A 16507-nucleotide genomic window follows, 5' to 3' on the forward strand; every position below is an offset into this window, starting at 1 on the left:
GTTACTAGAAATCAGATGTGGGTTTTACTTCTTTGTTTTCTTCATCAGGTGACCATGATAGAGGTGCAAATTTTCTCCACAACACTCTTGGAAAACAAGAAGAAGTAGAGGAAGACCTAATGAACAACGATGCCTTGTCCAGTGCTTTTGGATCCTTAAGCCCAAACAGGAAAAGGTGTTCCTTCATGTATCTTACCTAACATCCTCCTAAATGCCTTTTCCACCCTGCCCAGGAAGGGCATTATCCTAGAACAATATGTCTGTCAGAAAATCCATTTGCTGACAGCAGTGATCTCTCCACTCCTGCTCTCCCACATGACAGAGTGGAATGCACTTGTCAGCTCAGTGGTATCACCAGATGCTATCCAGTGCAGGAAGAGATTGAAATGGATCCTGAGAGTGCTTCAACTGTGCTAAGGAACTCTGCTAAAGAAAATGAGCCAAAGGGACTGTGCTAAGGAACTCTGCTAAAGAAAATGAGCCAAAGGGAACAGCAATCTCTATAGCAAAGAGCTTGTGTAGTTGTGTTTTTCATACAGGAGAGGAATGCAGTCCGGGGAGGAATGGGAATGTTTGATGGGATCAAGTAGTGAAATCATTGCCATGCATGATAGGTAGCTGCACTGGTTTGTGTGGATGCAAAACATTTCCCTATCAAAAAGTATATGAGAAAGACAGAGATGGTCTTTGCTGATGAAATCAAGCCTAACAGTTCACAACAAAGCTGTCTGCCATAAATAATCCTGGTTTACTGTTGAGAAGTCTTTCCAGTGTGTGTCCCAGTACCAGCCCTTGCCTAGAGATGTCTAATGACTTCTTTTGTCATTTAAACAGGGCAAAGCTGGTGACTAGAATTCATGAAGAGGAGATGAAATCCCAGAACTACCAGGTGAGCAGGGGGTGACAGCCCTTATGTGCCTGTGAATTCCCCAGGTGGGCTGCACCTGAGCCCAGGAGTGTTCTCACTGTCCTTGTGCCCCACAGATTGCCATCACCATCATCGAGGCCAGGCAGCTGGTGGGTGAGAACATCGATCCTGTGGTGATCATCGAGATAGGTGATGAGAAGAAGCAAACTACAGTAAAGGAAGGCACAAATGCCCCTTTCTACAATGAGGTAGGTGCTTTCTCTTAAAGAAGACACTTTCTTCAGTGACTCTGGGTCAACTCTACCATTTGGTAGCTCATAAGGGGGTGAATTAAATTTGCAGCACTTCCACATCTGAGCAGGGAGGTCTCTCCAGGAGACCAAGCACCAGCTTGGATTTAAACTCCCTTGGGATCTAAACTCCCTTGGGTTTAGATCCATTTGCTCTTTTTCTTCTGTCCCACCTGTTCCACCCTCTCCACTATATTCTGTCTTACCCCCACTGCTGCTGCAGTTTTTCAAATCATCCTTTTGGGAGCACTGCACCCCCACCACCTCCACTCCCTTTTCTACTATTTCATGGTTTTAGCCTTTCCTTGACATATGTTTGTTCCAATTGGTGACAAACAAGGCCAAAACAACCCCCAAAACCAACAGGTCCTTTACGTTTCCTTGTGCATCCTGTCCCTTTTGACAATGCCTTCTGATTCACACTGAGGCTCATGGGCATTTGTGAAGCAAGTATTGTGCAGCCATGCAAGGAGTAGAGTAGAAAACAAGTCTGGGCCGTGGCAGAAACGTGTCAGGGGAAAGGAAAGAGTTTTTCTTTGTCCACCACTGCCCCCCAGCACCCCCAGCATCTCACCGAGGCTCTGTGCAGTAACACAGAATGCTGAATCATGCAGCTGACAGCCCTGGCTACCTGCACAAGGATGATTCTGATCTGCTGTCCTCTTTTCCCACAGTACTTTGTGTTTGATTTCGTTGGACCACAGGTGTTGCTGTTTGACAAAATAATCAACATCTCTGTAAGTATCTAGGAAAGCTTAGCACAGTAAATAAAGGTCATTGTTTTTTGTGTGACTTCAACTCAAAATGATTCTTAATGTAGTTTAAAAAACATAATTTTAGGTACCATGAGTGCTAGAAAGTCAGCATAAAGTATGGGACAGAAAAAGGATAGAAGAGAGGATAAGGAGGAGAGACAGCAGAGATTTGAAGGAGCATAACCCAAAAGGAAGATTTAGTCTGCATTTTCAGGGACACTCATTGCTGGAGTGGCAAACTGCAAGGTAGAATGACAAAATTCAGCTTAGGTCCCTCTTCTCCTCACTGTCTTCATCCATCTAATTTTCAAGCTGCCACTTCATCCAAATGACTGAGTTGAAACTTCTGGTTTGTATCAGTTCCTCAGATATAACTGTTTCTAACTAAACTAAATTAATGCAGATGCCTTATCCTCAACAGGGGCTCTGGGAGCTGTCTCCAAGAGTTCAGTACTGCTTCCACTGCTCACTGCAACTAAAGTTCCAGCAAAACTATCAGAGGACCTTATTGCTTTCTCCAAATACCTGAAACAAGGTTAGAGGCAGGTGTGGGTTGGTCTCTTCTCCTAAGCAATGAGACAGGACAAGAGGAAATGGCCTCAAGCTGCAGCAGGAGAAATTTAGCTTGGATATTAGGAAAAATTTCTTCACTGAACAGGTAGACAGGCATTGGGAACAGACTGCCCAGCGAAGTGGTGGAATCACCATCCCTGCAGGGATTTAAAAGGCATGTGGATGTTGCAGTTGGTTTAGTGATGGATTCTGCATTGCTGCCTTAATGGTTGGGCTCCATCTTAAAGTTCTTTTCCAACCTAAATGACTCTATGATTCTGTGACATCTCGGAACAGTCCTGATGGAAGACATGCATGCTCTTGGACTTGGAGCATTAGATAATGATGTGCAGTTTGGAAGTCTATGGAGCCGTGTTAATTATCTTGTCCGAAACTCATCACCACACTTAGCAAAGCTGCTAGGGAATTAAAGATCTCATGAGACTCTGGACAGTGCTGTATTTGTATTTAGAAATATCACAAGCTGTGTTCTTCGTGAACTCTTTTTTTTTGCTAAAAGTCCATCCATTTTGTCAGAGACTTCTCTGGCAAATAAACAGTGTGTTGTTGCTCCAGGAAAAGTTCTTTTTCTCTGAAGAGCTTTGTCTATTTCAGTAATGTATACCAGGAAAAGATGTGTGCTGGTTGAGCTTGAAAGAAACAAGCAGTGCTCAGGAGCTATAAGACACATCACTCTCTACTTTCTTTTCTGAGCTGCTAATAGAGTGACCTTTCTCAGCTACAGAATAAAACATGTTCATTTACACATGGGCAGCTGGACAACTAGGTTTCCAATGCTGGGAGTAAACTGACAGTCAGAATCCTAAAGTTCCATTCAAATCCACTGTATCACACACAGAGCTCAAATATATGAAGTGCATAACTACATAAGGTATCTGCAGATCTGATCTCATCTTCCCTGTGAGCACAGAATTTACTACAGGCTGACAATGGCATGGGAGTAGATATCACCTCACTGCTATGACATATCACAACATGTGGCCCCATAGGTGTTTCAGACATGATTTGTGTATCAGCACAATGCCAAGGCACCAACTCCTGTGTGGTGCTGCTGCTGCTTTGGGGGATGTAGAATTATTTTTCTCTGAGATATGGCCAGTCTTTCCAATTTCACATTCTTTTGATAAAGATTCCATATATCCAGTGGTGGAGGGGAAAGTGCCAGCTTTCTGACTGCATTGGGGGTGTGGGAAAATGTGTCACCGTTACCTGCTGTTTATCTGCACAGTTTCATCAGGCTCAGCAAACTTACTTTATTTATAGCTGATGAAGGTACAACACTAAGAAATTAAAGGTCTTCTAGGTAAAAATGACTTTAGGAAGAAACTCAGTAACAACAATGAACTAACCTTGGGAAATGCTCATGTATGGTACTGAAAACAGAGATTCATTACCTTGCAACATAGTTTTGGAGAATGCAATCTATCAGGGGAACAGAAACAAAGAGAGGAAATATGTGTGCTTGGAGTAAAGGAAACCCCGAGGGATGGAAAGTTTCACAGCACTTGCTTAGCACAAATCTTGTTTAAGAAAAAACAAAGATTGGCAGCCTCCATTATCAGCAATAATTAATGCACCAAATTTGCTTAATCTGTAAAAATGAACTTATCTGCATATGGAAGCTCAAGGAAAACAAAATAGATTAGTGCCCTTGTCCATCAGTTTAGCAGTTAGTCTAGATGTATTCAAACCCTACATTTGAGAGAAAGATGAGACTTTCAATGTCCCAGCACTTGCTAATTACTAGATAGTTTTCTTCATTATTCTCTTCCCATACATTTCAGCAAACTTGTAGTAATACCACAATAAAACTAAGGTGCCCTTTTTGTGCTAAAACTGTATCTCCCTTACTGAAATATTCCTCAGTGTAACACTATGTGTGTTTGTGCTCATTCAGAAAATCGGAAGAAAATCCTTTGGTCATCTACAATCAAGTGAAAAGACACTAATCTTTAATTAGATATGGTGCGGACATGATGTTCTCCCTCAGAGAAGACAGGAGATGTTTGCTATAAACTTCACACTCACTTGCTTTGTTGCATTAGAAGAAAGCACACTTGGAATAAAAAGGATCAGGAAAGATGCAGAGTGTTTGATAGAAGCAATGAGTTATTTCCTCAGCATTAAAAGCAATGTGTACTGCAGGGAATGGAAACCCGCATCATTTCAGTGGAACAGGAGCATTTACATTTCACAAAGGAAACCTCAAGGACAGAGAAGTGAGTTTTACACATTTAACATTTGACACTCTCTGGAAATGCTGTCATGGAGAGGAAATAAGCAAAGAGCAATGAGACAGCACCACTTTAGACTCACCACATACCTTCATCTTGTTTTTGAGTCTTAAAGAAGCTCCTAGGTTTTTTTCCTACAAAAAGGCTACAGCCTTCTTCCCCCTTTAATCTGTCCTGGTTGCATCTGTTGATTTGGGCATTCCCATGTACTTCCTCTAAAGCTGTAATATTGCCTGGCTTCAGGGAGAGACCCAACAGTTTTCAAGGCTTCTTCCCAACTCTTTGAGTGCCCTAGTCCAACCTCATAGGAGGGAGGGTCCAGTGCTATGATGGGACCTGACAGCACCAGGGATTGAGGAAAAGCAGTACTTGTGCATGAAGCATTGACTTCACACTGGCTCCTCTTCCACATCAAGGTTGTTTCAATTTTAAGCTTTAATAGCAGAGTAAAGAAAACTGCTCCTTTGTCCACTCTTGATTTTTCAGCTTTGGAGACTGCTTCCATATCGAAGTGAGGAATTACCAAGGGCAACTGAGTGTGTTTCTTAGGTCACAGTGACACAGTGGCCATAGGCCCTTAACAGGGACTGACACTATACTGCAACTAGAAATTTCCTGAATTTTCTGGTGAATCTTGATGAAGGTGTCAGTGATCTTTACTTTGAAATGTATGTTTCCTGCTCTTGAAAAGTGTAGAAAATAAATTCACATACCAAATCCAGTGCAAAATTGCAGAAGTCTTCCTATCTAGAAGTATCCTTACTTATGATGTGTAGGTCCAAAGAGAAGATGTGATGTATTCCAGACTCCTGAAATGCTGTCGGAGGCTTGATTGTTTACTTTCAATATTTGGATTTAGCTTCTGTGGAGTTTAATGAGCTTAGTTTCTCTTTGCAATTTGACCAAGGTGTTCCAGAAAATTCAGCCTCTTTCAGAGGCTTTTCCACAACCAAGGAATAGGCTTCAACCTTTTAAGCTATTCTGAAACCAGGTGAGATGCATTTTGTGAGAAATACAGTTCTAGAGCAAATCTTCCCTTAGAAGATGTTGCTAGCCTCTGCCTTGTCTGTAAAGTGAACCACATGCAAGTATTTGAAAACCAGACACGGAAATACATAGGTCTGGGAATCATGGCAATTGAAAATTATTAATTAAATTTGAATTAAATTAAATTAAATTCATTACTTGGCAGGAAGAATACGGACACAGACTCACTGGGGCCTGCTTGCCATCTAATTTACATCTATATCACTTCTCCGATTTCATTAATGTTGTGGGGGGTAGACTAGAATTGAGTCTCTTGGTTTATATGCACATCAAAATGTTGCCAAGAAACACTTAAATTCTTTCTCCTCCGAGTGTACTCAGTTTTTATGGCAATTCAGCTATTGCACAGAAAGTGATAAGTTTTCTGCAGCCTAGTGTGAAACCAATTATGTCCCATGTGTTTATATTCATTATGATTTATTTAAAACTGGCAGGATAAGTAATATAACTGCATCTGCTCTGAAGGAGCATCCATCTAATTCCTGTTCTCTATAACCCAGGGACCTGGGATGAACATGTGTGATTCCACTCAGATGCAATTATATTGTTTTCTAAATTGGCACAATGTTGGGTAAAGAACATATTTCAAATACTTGCTGTATTTGCTGTGGCTACGTGCCCCCAGTTTTGGGTGGTGCTGGATGTTGCTGCTTATTGCCTCTGAACCAAATGTGATTTTTGTTTGGATGCTCTTTCTTATGCTGACTGGGAAGAGAGATAGTGACATTCTTTAATAAACCTTTTTCTAACAGGTTATGCACAATAAACTGATTGGGAGTGTGCTGATAGGCTCCTTTAAAGTGGATCTGGGTACAGTGTACCTTCAACCAGGTGAGTGGTGCATTTTCTTCCCTTTTTGTCTTTTAAGTGGTTTGTGAGGCAGGGAAGGAGAGGAGAGGGAGATACGCTGCTTTTCCACTGAGGTGGTTGTGTTTTATACTAACTTCAAGCTTTTGGGAGGGTTGTTTTCCTATTTGGAGAGCAGGGTACCAGAAAAACTGTTGGAAAGAAGTTCAATACTGAAAACACCTTGGCAACCTGCCCCTTGGTGGGTAGCACTTTTCAAGGATGGCATTGCTTTAAGTGGTCAGAGTGGGCAGCTGAGTGTTCTACAAAACTGAACTGCACTCATTTGTTACAGAGCATCCAAAGCTCTGCCACCTGTGTTGGGGTAGAAGGAGCAGAGGGAGGGAGAGCAGGATGGAGAGTTCAAGTAATGGTGAGGAGAGCACAAGACAAGAGGAGGAACAGATCATAACAGGAGAGAGAAGATGACAAAGAGGTGACCATGGGTCCACTTGACCTTTCATCTTCAGAGGTGTTCAGTGCTTTCTGAAATTAGAAGCTAAGAGAAGATCACCTACCTCTCTTTTGGTGTTTTTTTTTTCACAACCATCCACTAAACATGTACCTTTTTCTCTTCCATAACTACTCAAGGACATGGTCTCTTCTTTGTCTTTGGGAAAGAACATATTTAGGCCACTTGCCGTAGACGTCAGAGTTACAGGAAGAGTGTAGAGTCATTCAGGCTACCCTCTCTGCAGTTTCTGTAAGAGTCAGTGGAGAGAAATGGCCTATCTGAAGTGAGCAGTCTACATCCGTGCTCAGGCTGTGTTAGTCTCTGAATTCTGCCCCATACCTCCTGCTCACACTCTAACAGGAGGGTGATGTTTGAGGGTTGATCTTGAGCTCATATCCCAGATACACTGTGGTCTCTCCTTCCCACTCCTTTACCCACCCAAGGTGACATCCAAGGACTTAACATATAATCTTAGGGTCTTTCTCAGGGTTCTTGAAGTAGGGTTACAGAAAGGGCTGTTGTGGGTGAATTGCCTTGTACATTTTCCCCCTTGAAAGATGGAGCTGAACCTGCTTCTGGCTAATTCTTCTTCCTCTGAAGGCTGTCCACTCTCCTTCCTTCCTTTCTCAGCTGACTTCCAGTGTTACAGTGGCCACAGCACCCAGCAAGGGTTTTGCTGCCACAGAGTTCTGAGATCTTCAGACAGTTCTTGTCAAAGAGGTGGCCTTTCCTCATAAAGCTTTAGTTCAGCTGCTGAAATCTCACCCAGCCTTCCACTGGTCTTTAGTCATTGATCTCAGTAAACATTGATGAAAACGAGCTTGTTTCTCACAAGCTCTGGATCAATCCTTTGCTTGCCTTTTTGATCACACAACATTTTGGACTCTCTAGAAGTGTCTGGTATATAAGTACACTTCAGCACAATCCCCCCAACAGAACAAATGTTGTTGCATGTACCTTTTCTGGGAGTGAAGAGGAAAAATATTTGCATTTTTTTATGTCCTCTATTTGAATGTTTAAGCTTGTCCTTCTTACAGGTCATCAGTTTTGTGACAAGTGGGCACTTCTCACAGACCCTGCTGACATTAGGACAGGAGCCAAGGGGTACCTGAAGTGTGACATCAGTGTGACTGGGAAAGGTGATGCAATACAAGCTACACAGAAAACAGCTGATACTGAGGAACAGATTGAAAAGTACTGCAATAATTTTTTGGGGGGTTTTGTTGTTTTTTTTTTTTTTAACTGCTTTCTTCCTTACTAGGTGCCTCAATAGTCCTCTGTCCTCATTTCAGTCCTTTCCTTTTTAACGTGGGGTTAATAGCAGGATAACACTGTACACTTGGCTGTTCTCACATGTTCAAAGAGAGTTTTTACAGTCCTCTCATCTAAAATGAAGGGCGTGTTAGGGTCACTTCTCTGCAGCTGATAGAATTGACCAAGTCCTGTTGGCTAAGTTACAAATTACCCCTGACAGAAGGTTCATTGATCTGAAACCAACTAATGATTTCTTAAAGCAGTGAAGCAAGAAGAAAAAATATGAGGAAAGCCTATTCCTTCTCCACTCTCGGATGCGTGTGTATGGATACCTCCATATCCTTAAATAAACTCAAGTGCATTATCATTCTCCTTGTAAAATACAGAAGTTCAAGGTGGTAAATATGCTACCAGCATAATTTAAATTTTACTGAAGCAATGTTTCTGGTCAGTGCTGACATCCTGGACCTAGTCTGTGGAAAGTCACCAAGCTGATGGAGGACTGGAGCACAGGGTCTATGGGGAAGGGCGGTGGGAGTTGGTTTTTTGAGCCTAAAGAAGAGCACTCAAAGGGGTATAATACATGAAGAGAGCAGAGACAGGCTCTTTTCAGTAGAAGGATGAGAGGCTTTGGAGGCAGGCAAGAATAAAGGAATTTCAGAAAAGATTTTTTTTTACCATGGAGATGGTCAAATGTAACAGGGGCCCAAAGAGAGTGGGAAATCTCTGTCCTTTAAGATATTCAGAATTTACTGAACAAGGTCCTGAGAACTTCATTTGACTGGACCCGATTCTATATCACATAGACAAGTTTGCTGAGTAATGCCGTATCATTTTCTAGTGGTAAAAATATATATTTTTTGGTTCAAATGAAAAAGCAAATTCATACACCTTTTTTGTGTCTTCTCAGGTGCATGCTAACTCAAGGTCACAATGCTGTTGGAAAAAATATCATTTCATTGTCCAAGTTTTCAATTTTAAGAAAATGGCTTCTCTTTTCCTTTCAGGAATCTCTTGATCCCCAAAGGCTTTCCGTCTGAAAGACCATGGGCCAGATTTTATGTGAGAATTTACAAAGCAGAAGGACTTCCGAAGATGAACTCTAGCATCATGGCCAATGTCACCAAAGCATTCATAGGCGACAGTAAGGACCTTGTGGATCCCTATGTGGTGGTCATGTTTGCAGGTCAAATGGTAATTGGGATCCTCTTGATCACAAAAGTAGGCTTTCTTTCCTATTAGCTGTGCTACAGGCAGGTGATTATGCTGATGTCCTTTAACTTGTAGTTACATAAATTAGGTAAAACATGTATCTTGGTCATCAGAAATTGTTCAGTTCTTAAATTATGCAGAAATAAAGTCATGGAGGCACTTAATGCCAGCAGATCTAGCGTCAGCCTCACAGCAGTAGGTTAGAGGCAGGCAGCAGGAGGGGAAAGAGAATTCTGTAGCAAGAGAATTCTGTTACTAAAACATTGAGTTACAAGACAGTGATTTACCCAGCATGGTATTAGGTAAGTGCTATGTTCTGGTCTCCCTAGAGTGAAATAAGGAAGCAGGGCTGAAATCAGTGAGGATGCTTCAATCAGAGTTTCAGAGCTGTGCATTGATTTCTGAATTACTCTGAAATTCAGGACCTTCTCAGCTTTCCTGTGGGTGGAGTAAGCATTCTAGCAGTGTGGCACAGTGTTGCCTGGCTTCATTGCTCCTAGAGCAGCTTCAGCATCAAACATGGTGTGACAGATTACTGCTTAGAGGGGCTTCTGACTCTGGTGGAAGAGGAGTGTAGAGGAGGTCCAGGGGCTTGGTTCCCCTGGGGTACACCCATGAGACACTGTATCAGGGAGCCTGTCTTGATTACTGGTGTAAATAAACAGAGGATCAAAATGGAAACTATTTTAAGCTAGAATGCTTTCTGTGTGCAAGAAAAATTTAGGGACCGCTCCAGTCAGTCCTTTCCAAATATTTCAGGCATGAGAACAAGGCTCTTGATGCTGATTGCGTGTTTTGTCGTGGATCCAAATTGCAAAGTACTACTTCTTATACTACTGTAGGTTAAAACATGCAAACACATGCAGCACCTTCAGGTTCAATAGAGGGCTAACAAAGACATAGTAATGGTCACTGATGTGAGTTTGGACACTGGTGTGCAAAATATGGTTTTATAGGCAGTGTTGGTGGGTTTTCTGACTCAGTTCTCCCCAGCTAATGTGAAAGCAGAAGTCATGCCATGGCCAGTGGCTGCACAGTCCTGCCATCTCCTTAGGTTTGGAGGAATAGCTCCAGGACCTACACCTCCTGCACGTAGGCATATGTCCAGAATATGAACCACAATAATCATATTTTATGCTAGATAAATTGCCTCATTTAAAGTAATCCCATTGGCACATGCAGCCTGGCACCTGCAATGAATTTAGTCTTTTATGAAAAAAACTGCGCTGCATCACCACTACCCAGATATTTCAAAAGACATTTGAAGATGTGCAGTTTGTAGCAGAAATGCCAAAGTCTGGTTTTACAGATACTTTTAGTGGATAACGATCCTGAGGAGTTAGATTTTATTCCAGGCTCTGCTGTTTTCCAGTGAGAATTCTTTAGCCATAATGTGGTCTTTTATTAGATATGGAGGGCAAAATGAACAAGCTAATAGAAAAGCCAAAGTACTTTCAAGATAGGATATTTGTACTTTAGAAATGGCCAGAGAGATGTTGCTCAGCACAATTTCTGCTGTACTCCTTGCCTTCTCCAGAGTTCAACCCCTCTGGAGTTAAGTTTGCTGGACTTTCATTTCAGGGCCGGACAACAGTGCAAAAGAACTGTGCAGATCCTGTGTGGCATGAACAGATTATCTTCAAAGAAATGTTCCCTCCACTCTGTCGAAGAGTCAAAATCCAGGTCTGGGATGAAGGCAGCATGAATGATGTGGCCTTAGCCACCCATTTCATTGATCTGAAGAAAATATCAAATGAACAAGATGGTGACAAAGGTAAAGGGGAAAATGTCTGTTCCAGGATATGCCCCTAAGATAAAATCTACTTGCATGGGATCTTGGCACTGGCTAATCCTATTTTAGGAATATCCAGAGTTAAAGTGTTGGTTCTGAGACACCTTCTGTTGCTTAATTTCACATTATATTACACTGTGCTCAGTGCATGGAGGGTCTAACGTTGTTCTTGTTAAAGGATTGCTGCCTAATTTGGTACCATCTTTGTGGCTGTGGCAATAGTCTAATCTACAGGGGATGACTGATGTAAGTTTATAGTTCATGTGAGTTTCTGTTGAGCAATGAAGCCACAAACTGAAAATCACTAAAAATCAACGGCAGAGTGGGCTTGTGTTTTTGATCTACCCACTGGAAGCAAAGTGTTTAGGTAAGGCTCAGCTGGGTGATATCACAGCCCAGGGAGGCACTGTGAACTAGTGTGTTATCCTCTGTGTGAGGAGAGGCTTGCTATCTGGAGTCTTTTCACTGATGTTTGAGTCTGTATGTATAGCCTTGTTTATGTTGTGTGACCTATGTGTGGAACACGGTCAGTTATCACAGCTCAGCGAAGGCACAGTGACTCCTTAAACCTGCCAATTCAAATGTGTGTCTGAGTCTTTAATCAGAAAATAAAAGAAAAATTCATATAAACTGAGTGACACAGAGTTGGAAACAATTTGAACTAAAGGAGAAAGCTTCTATCCTCTCCCATCATGTCCCAGCCCTTAGCCTGCAGTGGCAAGCTCTTTTTTCAAGAGATGCAATAGACCTCTTGCCCAGCATGTATGGCACCATGACCTTCTGAGAAAGAGCTCCAAACCAGCAGAGTCGCTTGGGTATTGGCAGAGGTTCTTTGGTGTCTAAGAATTGCCCTGCAAAGCAGTGCTCTGTGTGAAGTGATCCCCAACTGCACAGAAATGGGTCCAGGTTTGGCTTTTGGGGCATTAGAGGCAAGATTTCTTGGAGCAGACAGTGAGGAGAGCATGCTAACGCCTAACAGAAAAGCCACAAAAGGTACTTTCTCTCCAGGATTTTTGCCTACCTTTGGGCCTGCCTGGATCAATCTCTATGGCTCACCCAGGAACCACAGCCTCATTGATGACCACCAAGAGCTGAATGAAGGTTTTGGAGAAGGGGTCTCCTTCAGGGGACGTCTCTTCCTTGAGATTGCTGTGGAGATACTTTCAGGAGGAGCCCGTGAGTCGAAGTTTTCAAGCATTATCAAGGATATCAAATTGTCATCTAAAGATAAAGACTTCAAAGCACTCAAAGGAAAAGACAAAACTGAGAAAGCAGGAGAGGACCGAAAGTCAGCTTCTCCTTCAGACAAGATGAACTCAACTGAAGTGGAAGTTGAGCCTTTTGATGTACCTTTAGAGGTCAGTATGATATCAAGAGAATGGTTGTTATGTGTTGGTAAGCCTCCAAGAACGGCACTGGTGTGTGTGTTTGGGGTCAGGCCATATAATACTGCTTTTTGTGCTCCCTAGTTTCTCCATGCTTCCACATTCTTGGGACGTCCCCATAATAATACAGCACAAATGCAGTGTTTAGTGTGTACCTGTAAGTCAAAAAACTATCAAGTAAGATTTGGTGTTCATAAAACTTAGTCTTCTGTCCTATTATTCCTTTTGCACTAGCTGCATCCACATGTTCCTACTAGACACTTATCTAACTTAATATCTGATAGAGAGCCAGTGTGGGCAGCTGGGAATTATAAAGCCTGACTTCCTGCATTCATCCAAGAAAACCCATGGTTGTCTCTTGAAGTCAGTAGAGAATCACTGACATAGATTTTGTGCAAATGCAGAGAGATAGATGCAGTCTAGCCTGATTTAGTCTCTTCCTTTAATATTACATTGCAAATGTGGTTAGTGTTAGGTTGATAATCTCTTCAGAAGAAGAGCTGAAAATTATATTCTCAGTTTCAAACAGTGTTAATTGATGTTTGCCTAATTCCACCTGTTGTATAGGATTACATCATGGGAAGATCTGCACTATGGTGCTTTGAGAAAGTTGGACAGTTGTGGCAGGGCGTGTTGGCTTGGGAGCAGAGCCAGTGTTTGGGCTTTGATTCTCTGCTCCACCACGTCACTGTCTGGGAGCAACAGCAATTACTGCATAAGCAAGCTCTTTTTTTTAAGCCAATAAATAGGAAAAAATATTCTCATAACCAATTTTCCTCTCATTTTGGTGTATCTACGACAACTACCTGAAAGGAGGTTGTGGTGAGGTGGAGGTTGGCCTCTTCTCCAGTCAGCTAGCAATAGGACAAGGGGAAATGGCCATGAGTTGTGCCAGGGGAGGTTCAGGTTGGATATTAGGAAAAATGTCTTCACTGAAAGAGTGGTTAAGCATTGGAACAGGTTCCCCAGGGAAGTGGTGGAGTCACCATTGCTGGAAGTGTTCAAAAAATGAGTAGATGTGGTGTTTTGTGACATAGTTCAATGAGCAGGTTCAGTCAAATTTGGACTTGATGATCTTGGAAGTCTTTTCCAACCTTGATGATTCTGTGAATCTATATCATTGATCAAAACTTTGGCTTTTGTAGTGCAAGTTCCAGCTCACTTCTTAAGATATGTGTCCTTCATTAGTTCTGATTCTTGGTCTTTCAACTCCATCTCTACAAGTAAATAGAAGAGGAGCAATTATTCTTTGGTCTTGAGGCCTAGCCTTGAGAAGTGCTTTTCCTTGGCGTGTGCCCTGGCACTTCTGGCATGAGGGCTGGCTGGAGTGGGTCAATGAGTGTGTTAGCAGAGAACTGGCATGGGCAATTGCAAGCCAGTTGTGTGAACTTGTGCCCCGCTCTTACTTATTTACTCATATAGTTGTAAATTACCTCTGTCCCTCAGTTCTTCTCTGAAGACTGTAATAGAGGTGACATTCAAAGACATTTATTTCCATATAAATTTTCCTTTATATGCAATAAATCCATTATGAGTAGCTCAGACACTATGGTCTTAGGTCCTGGCTAAATACCCCAGGTAGGGAAACAAACCCTGCTGCAACACCAAAAAACATTAATAGTAATAATAAGGATTTATTTCCAGCTGCTGTGTCTCAGTTTCAAATAGAGAAGGAATAAAAGGCAACAACATGATACAGTGATGCTTGATATTCTTTTGGTTTTGACATTCAGCAATATTTCGTGCTACAGTAGACAGTAATTGTATTATGACTCTCTGAAAGGAAAAGCAGGAACTGGAGACATTACCAATAATGTGAAAAATGTCTCATAGAGCCTCCAAGACAACAGAGGCAAATTATCCATCCCCACAGCACAACTTTATTGACTTATTCCAACAACAAGAAGATATTAAAATTCGTTTTTTTTATCATGGGAGATAGATGCTTGTATGGTAGTCTCTGAGCCTTGGCTTTATTAGACACCCTATGTTCTGGGTTTCATACTGGAAAAGTATAAAAAGCTGAAGTTACTCTGGAGCTGCAATCTGTTTGTGCTGTTGACTTTGATATACGATGCTGCTAATCCTTTCACTGAAGACCTATGCTCTTTTGCTGTGTATAGCAGAGGTTTTTTAAAATGAAGAGATCATGGTCTGTGTCAAAAAGTTTTTCTGCTTTGCAGAAGTCAGGGAAACAAATACTCATGTAGAGATGATGTTTTATTCATTGCCTCACACACATTGCAGAAGAAGCTAGTGCTGATCTTGCCTAATGGGCCTCGGTTTGCAGCTGTTGTGAAATGAGAAGGGTTTGGATGGGAAGATGGCAGCACGTGGGGTGTAAATCTGGGGAGAACTCAAACCATAAAGTATATCACCTTTGAGCTTAGTCTTGGTTTGGGGCTAATAGCTTTTTTGTTAATGACCCAAGAGCATCAGAAGTGTTAGCTGGCCCTCCTTGATTGAGAGTCCATGCCAGGGACAAGCAGATGCTGGGTCTCCAATAGGTGTAAACAGAGCCCAGCAGAGCCTGAAAACTCCACAAAAGACCATTATGCTTTTCCTTTGTGCTGTAAGAAATAGTAGACGGTAAAATAAATGCCAGCATTTTCCTCCTTCTTCTCCAATAGATCTATGAAGAGAAATTTGAGGAATTCCTTCTCTTTGGGACATTTTTTGAAGCCACAATGATTGATAGGAAGTTTGGGGACAAGCCAATAACCTTTGAGGTTTCTGTTGGTAAGTGTGTTATGGTCTTACCCAAAGCAGAGGGAGCCTCAGGAGCAATGGGATGATAGGTGTTACTGACTGGTGTGTCTCAGGGTTCAGGAGTCAGCTTCAGAGTAGAGCTTACATTTGAGTTAAACCCTGATTATCATTTCTCTGGATAACTGTCAAGCTGAGTATACTGATGCTGTCTTATGCCCAAAATGCCCTGTATTAATACAAATCCTCTCACCCACTATATACAGCAACTTAGTCAGTATTTAGCCTCTTATGTGAGACCAAACTCACATAATTTACTTCAGGTGGAGTTCATTCTGTGATGTCCATTGCAATTAGTCCCTGGCTGTGAGGGAGCCCTTTTTGGGAAGGATCCCTGTCCATTGTCTTGGCCAATCCCATTAATTACCTGTGGGTCTGGAGTGTGGCAGGGGGGTGATGTACAGCCAAGACTCAAATTGAATGCACCAGCTTGTCCTAACATTCTCCTGGTAAGTCCTTTCCTCCTCCAGTGGAAAGCAGGACCGTACTCCATGTGCTCCTCATCATGGAGCTAGATTGTCCATGGAAGCAGACTGAAGAGAAAATGAAGACATTTTCATGAACAATGAGTGCATATTTTCAAAGCAGAACTTTCTCTTAAGAGAGAAATTGGTCTCATTTCCCTTGCAGGGGTTTGATTATCTCTGTACCAGACCCACCAGGAGCCCAGGTGCACAGTAGCACCCTGACACTTTCAGTCTTTGCTCACGTCCATGACTGTGCTCAGCTGTAAGGCTGTGTGTGCAGGGAGAGATGCTGTGACAAACGGGAATCAAGGAGTGATACTGATTCCTGCTGAAACTTAGCAGGAAGCTGAGCTGAGAATGACAAGAAACTCATTTAAATAGTTGGGCAAGAAACGATAGTGATTCTTGTCAGAATTAATACTAAAGATGAATCTGGCTCTGAATTCTGGACCTGAACATCTATTAGCTTCCAAATTAGTGGAAATTTGGATCCAAACTTGGCAAGTTACCATTATTTACACAAAAGGCTGAACCAACAATTCAGATCAGGAGGTCATGTGGGGT

At 42.1% G+C, this 16507-nt stretch overlaps 1 protein-coding gene across 2 annotated transcripts in view; it reads left to right on the forward strand.

The window, feature by feature from the left end:
* The window catches only part of FER1L6 (fer-1 like family member 6), a 67085-nt gene that overhangs the window by 8941 nt on the left and 41637 nt on the right, over positions 1 to 16507 (forward strand). For both annotated transcript variants that reach the window (XM_069005443.1, XM_069005444.1), the window contains exons 3-12: positions 49 to 175; positions 835 to 889; positions 985 to 1116; positions 1833 to 1895; positions 6520 to 6598; positions 8105 to 8261; positions 9329 to 9515; positions 11115 to 11307; positions 12334 to 12683; positions 15341 to 15449. In XM_069005443.1, coding sequence (XP_068861544.1) covers positions 49 to 175; positions 835 to 889; positions 985 to 1116; positions 1833 to 1895; positions 6520 to 6598; positions 8105 to 8261; positions 9329 to 9515; positions 11115 to 11307; positions 12334 to 12683; positions 15341 to 15449 — 1452 coding nt within the window. The remainder of the gene's footprint in view (positions 1 to 48; positions 176 to 834; positions 890 to 984; positions 1117 to 1832; positions 1896 to 6519; positions 6599 to 8104; positions 8262 to 9328; positions 9516 to 11114; positions 11308 to 12333; positions 12684 to 15340; positions 15450 to 16507) is intronic.

The sequence above is a fragment of the Aphelocoma coerulescens genome, chromosome 2 (assembly GCF_041296385.1).
Source record: "Aphelocoma coerulescens isolate FSJ_1873_10779 chromosome 2, UR_Acoe_1.0, whole genome shotgun sequence".
In the NCBI taxonomy this organism is placed as follows: Eukaryota; Metazoa; Chordata; class Aves; order Passeriformes; family Corvidae; genus Aphelocoma; species Aphelocoma coerulescens.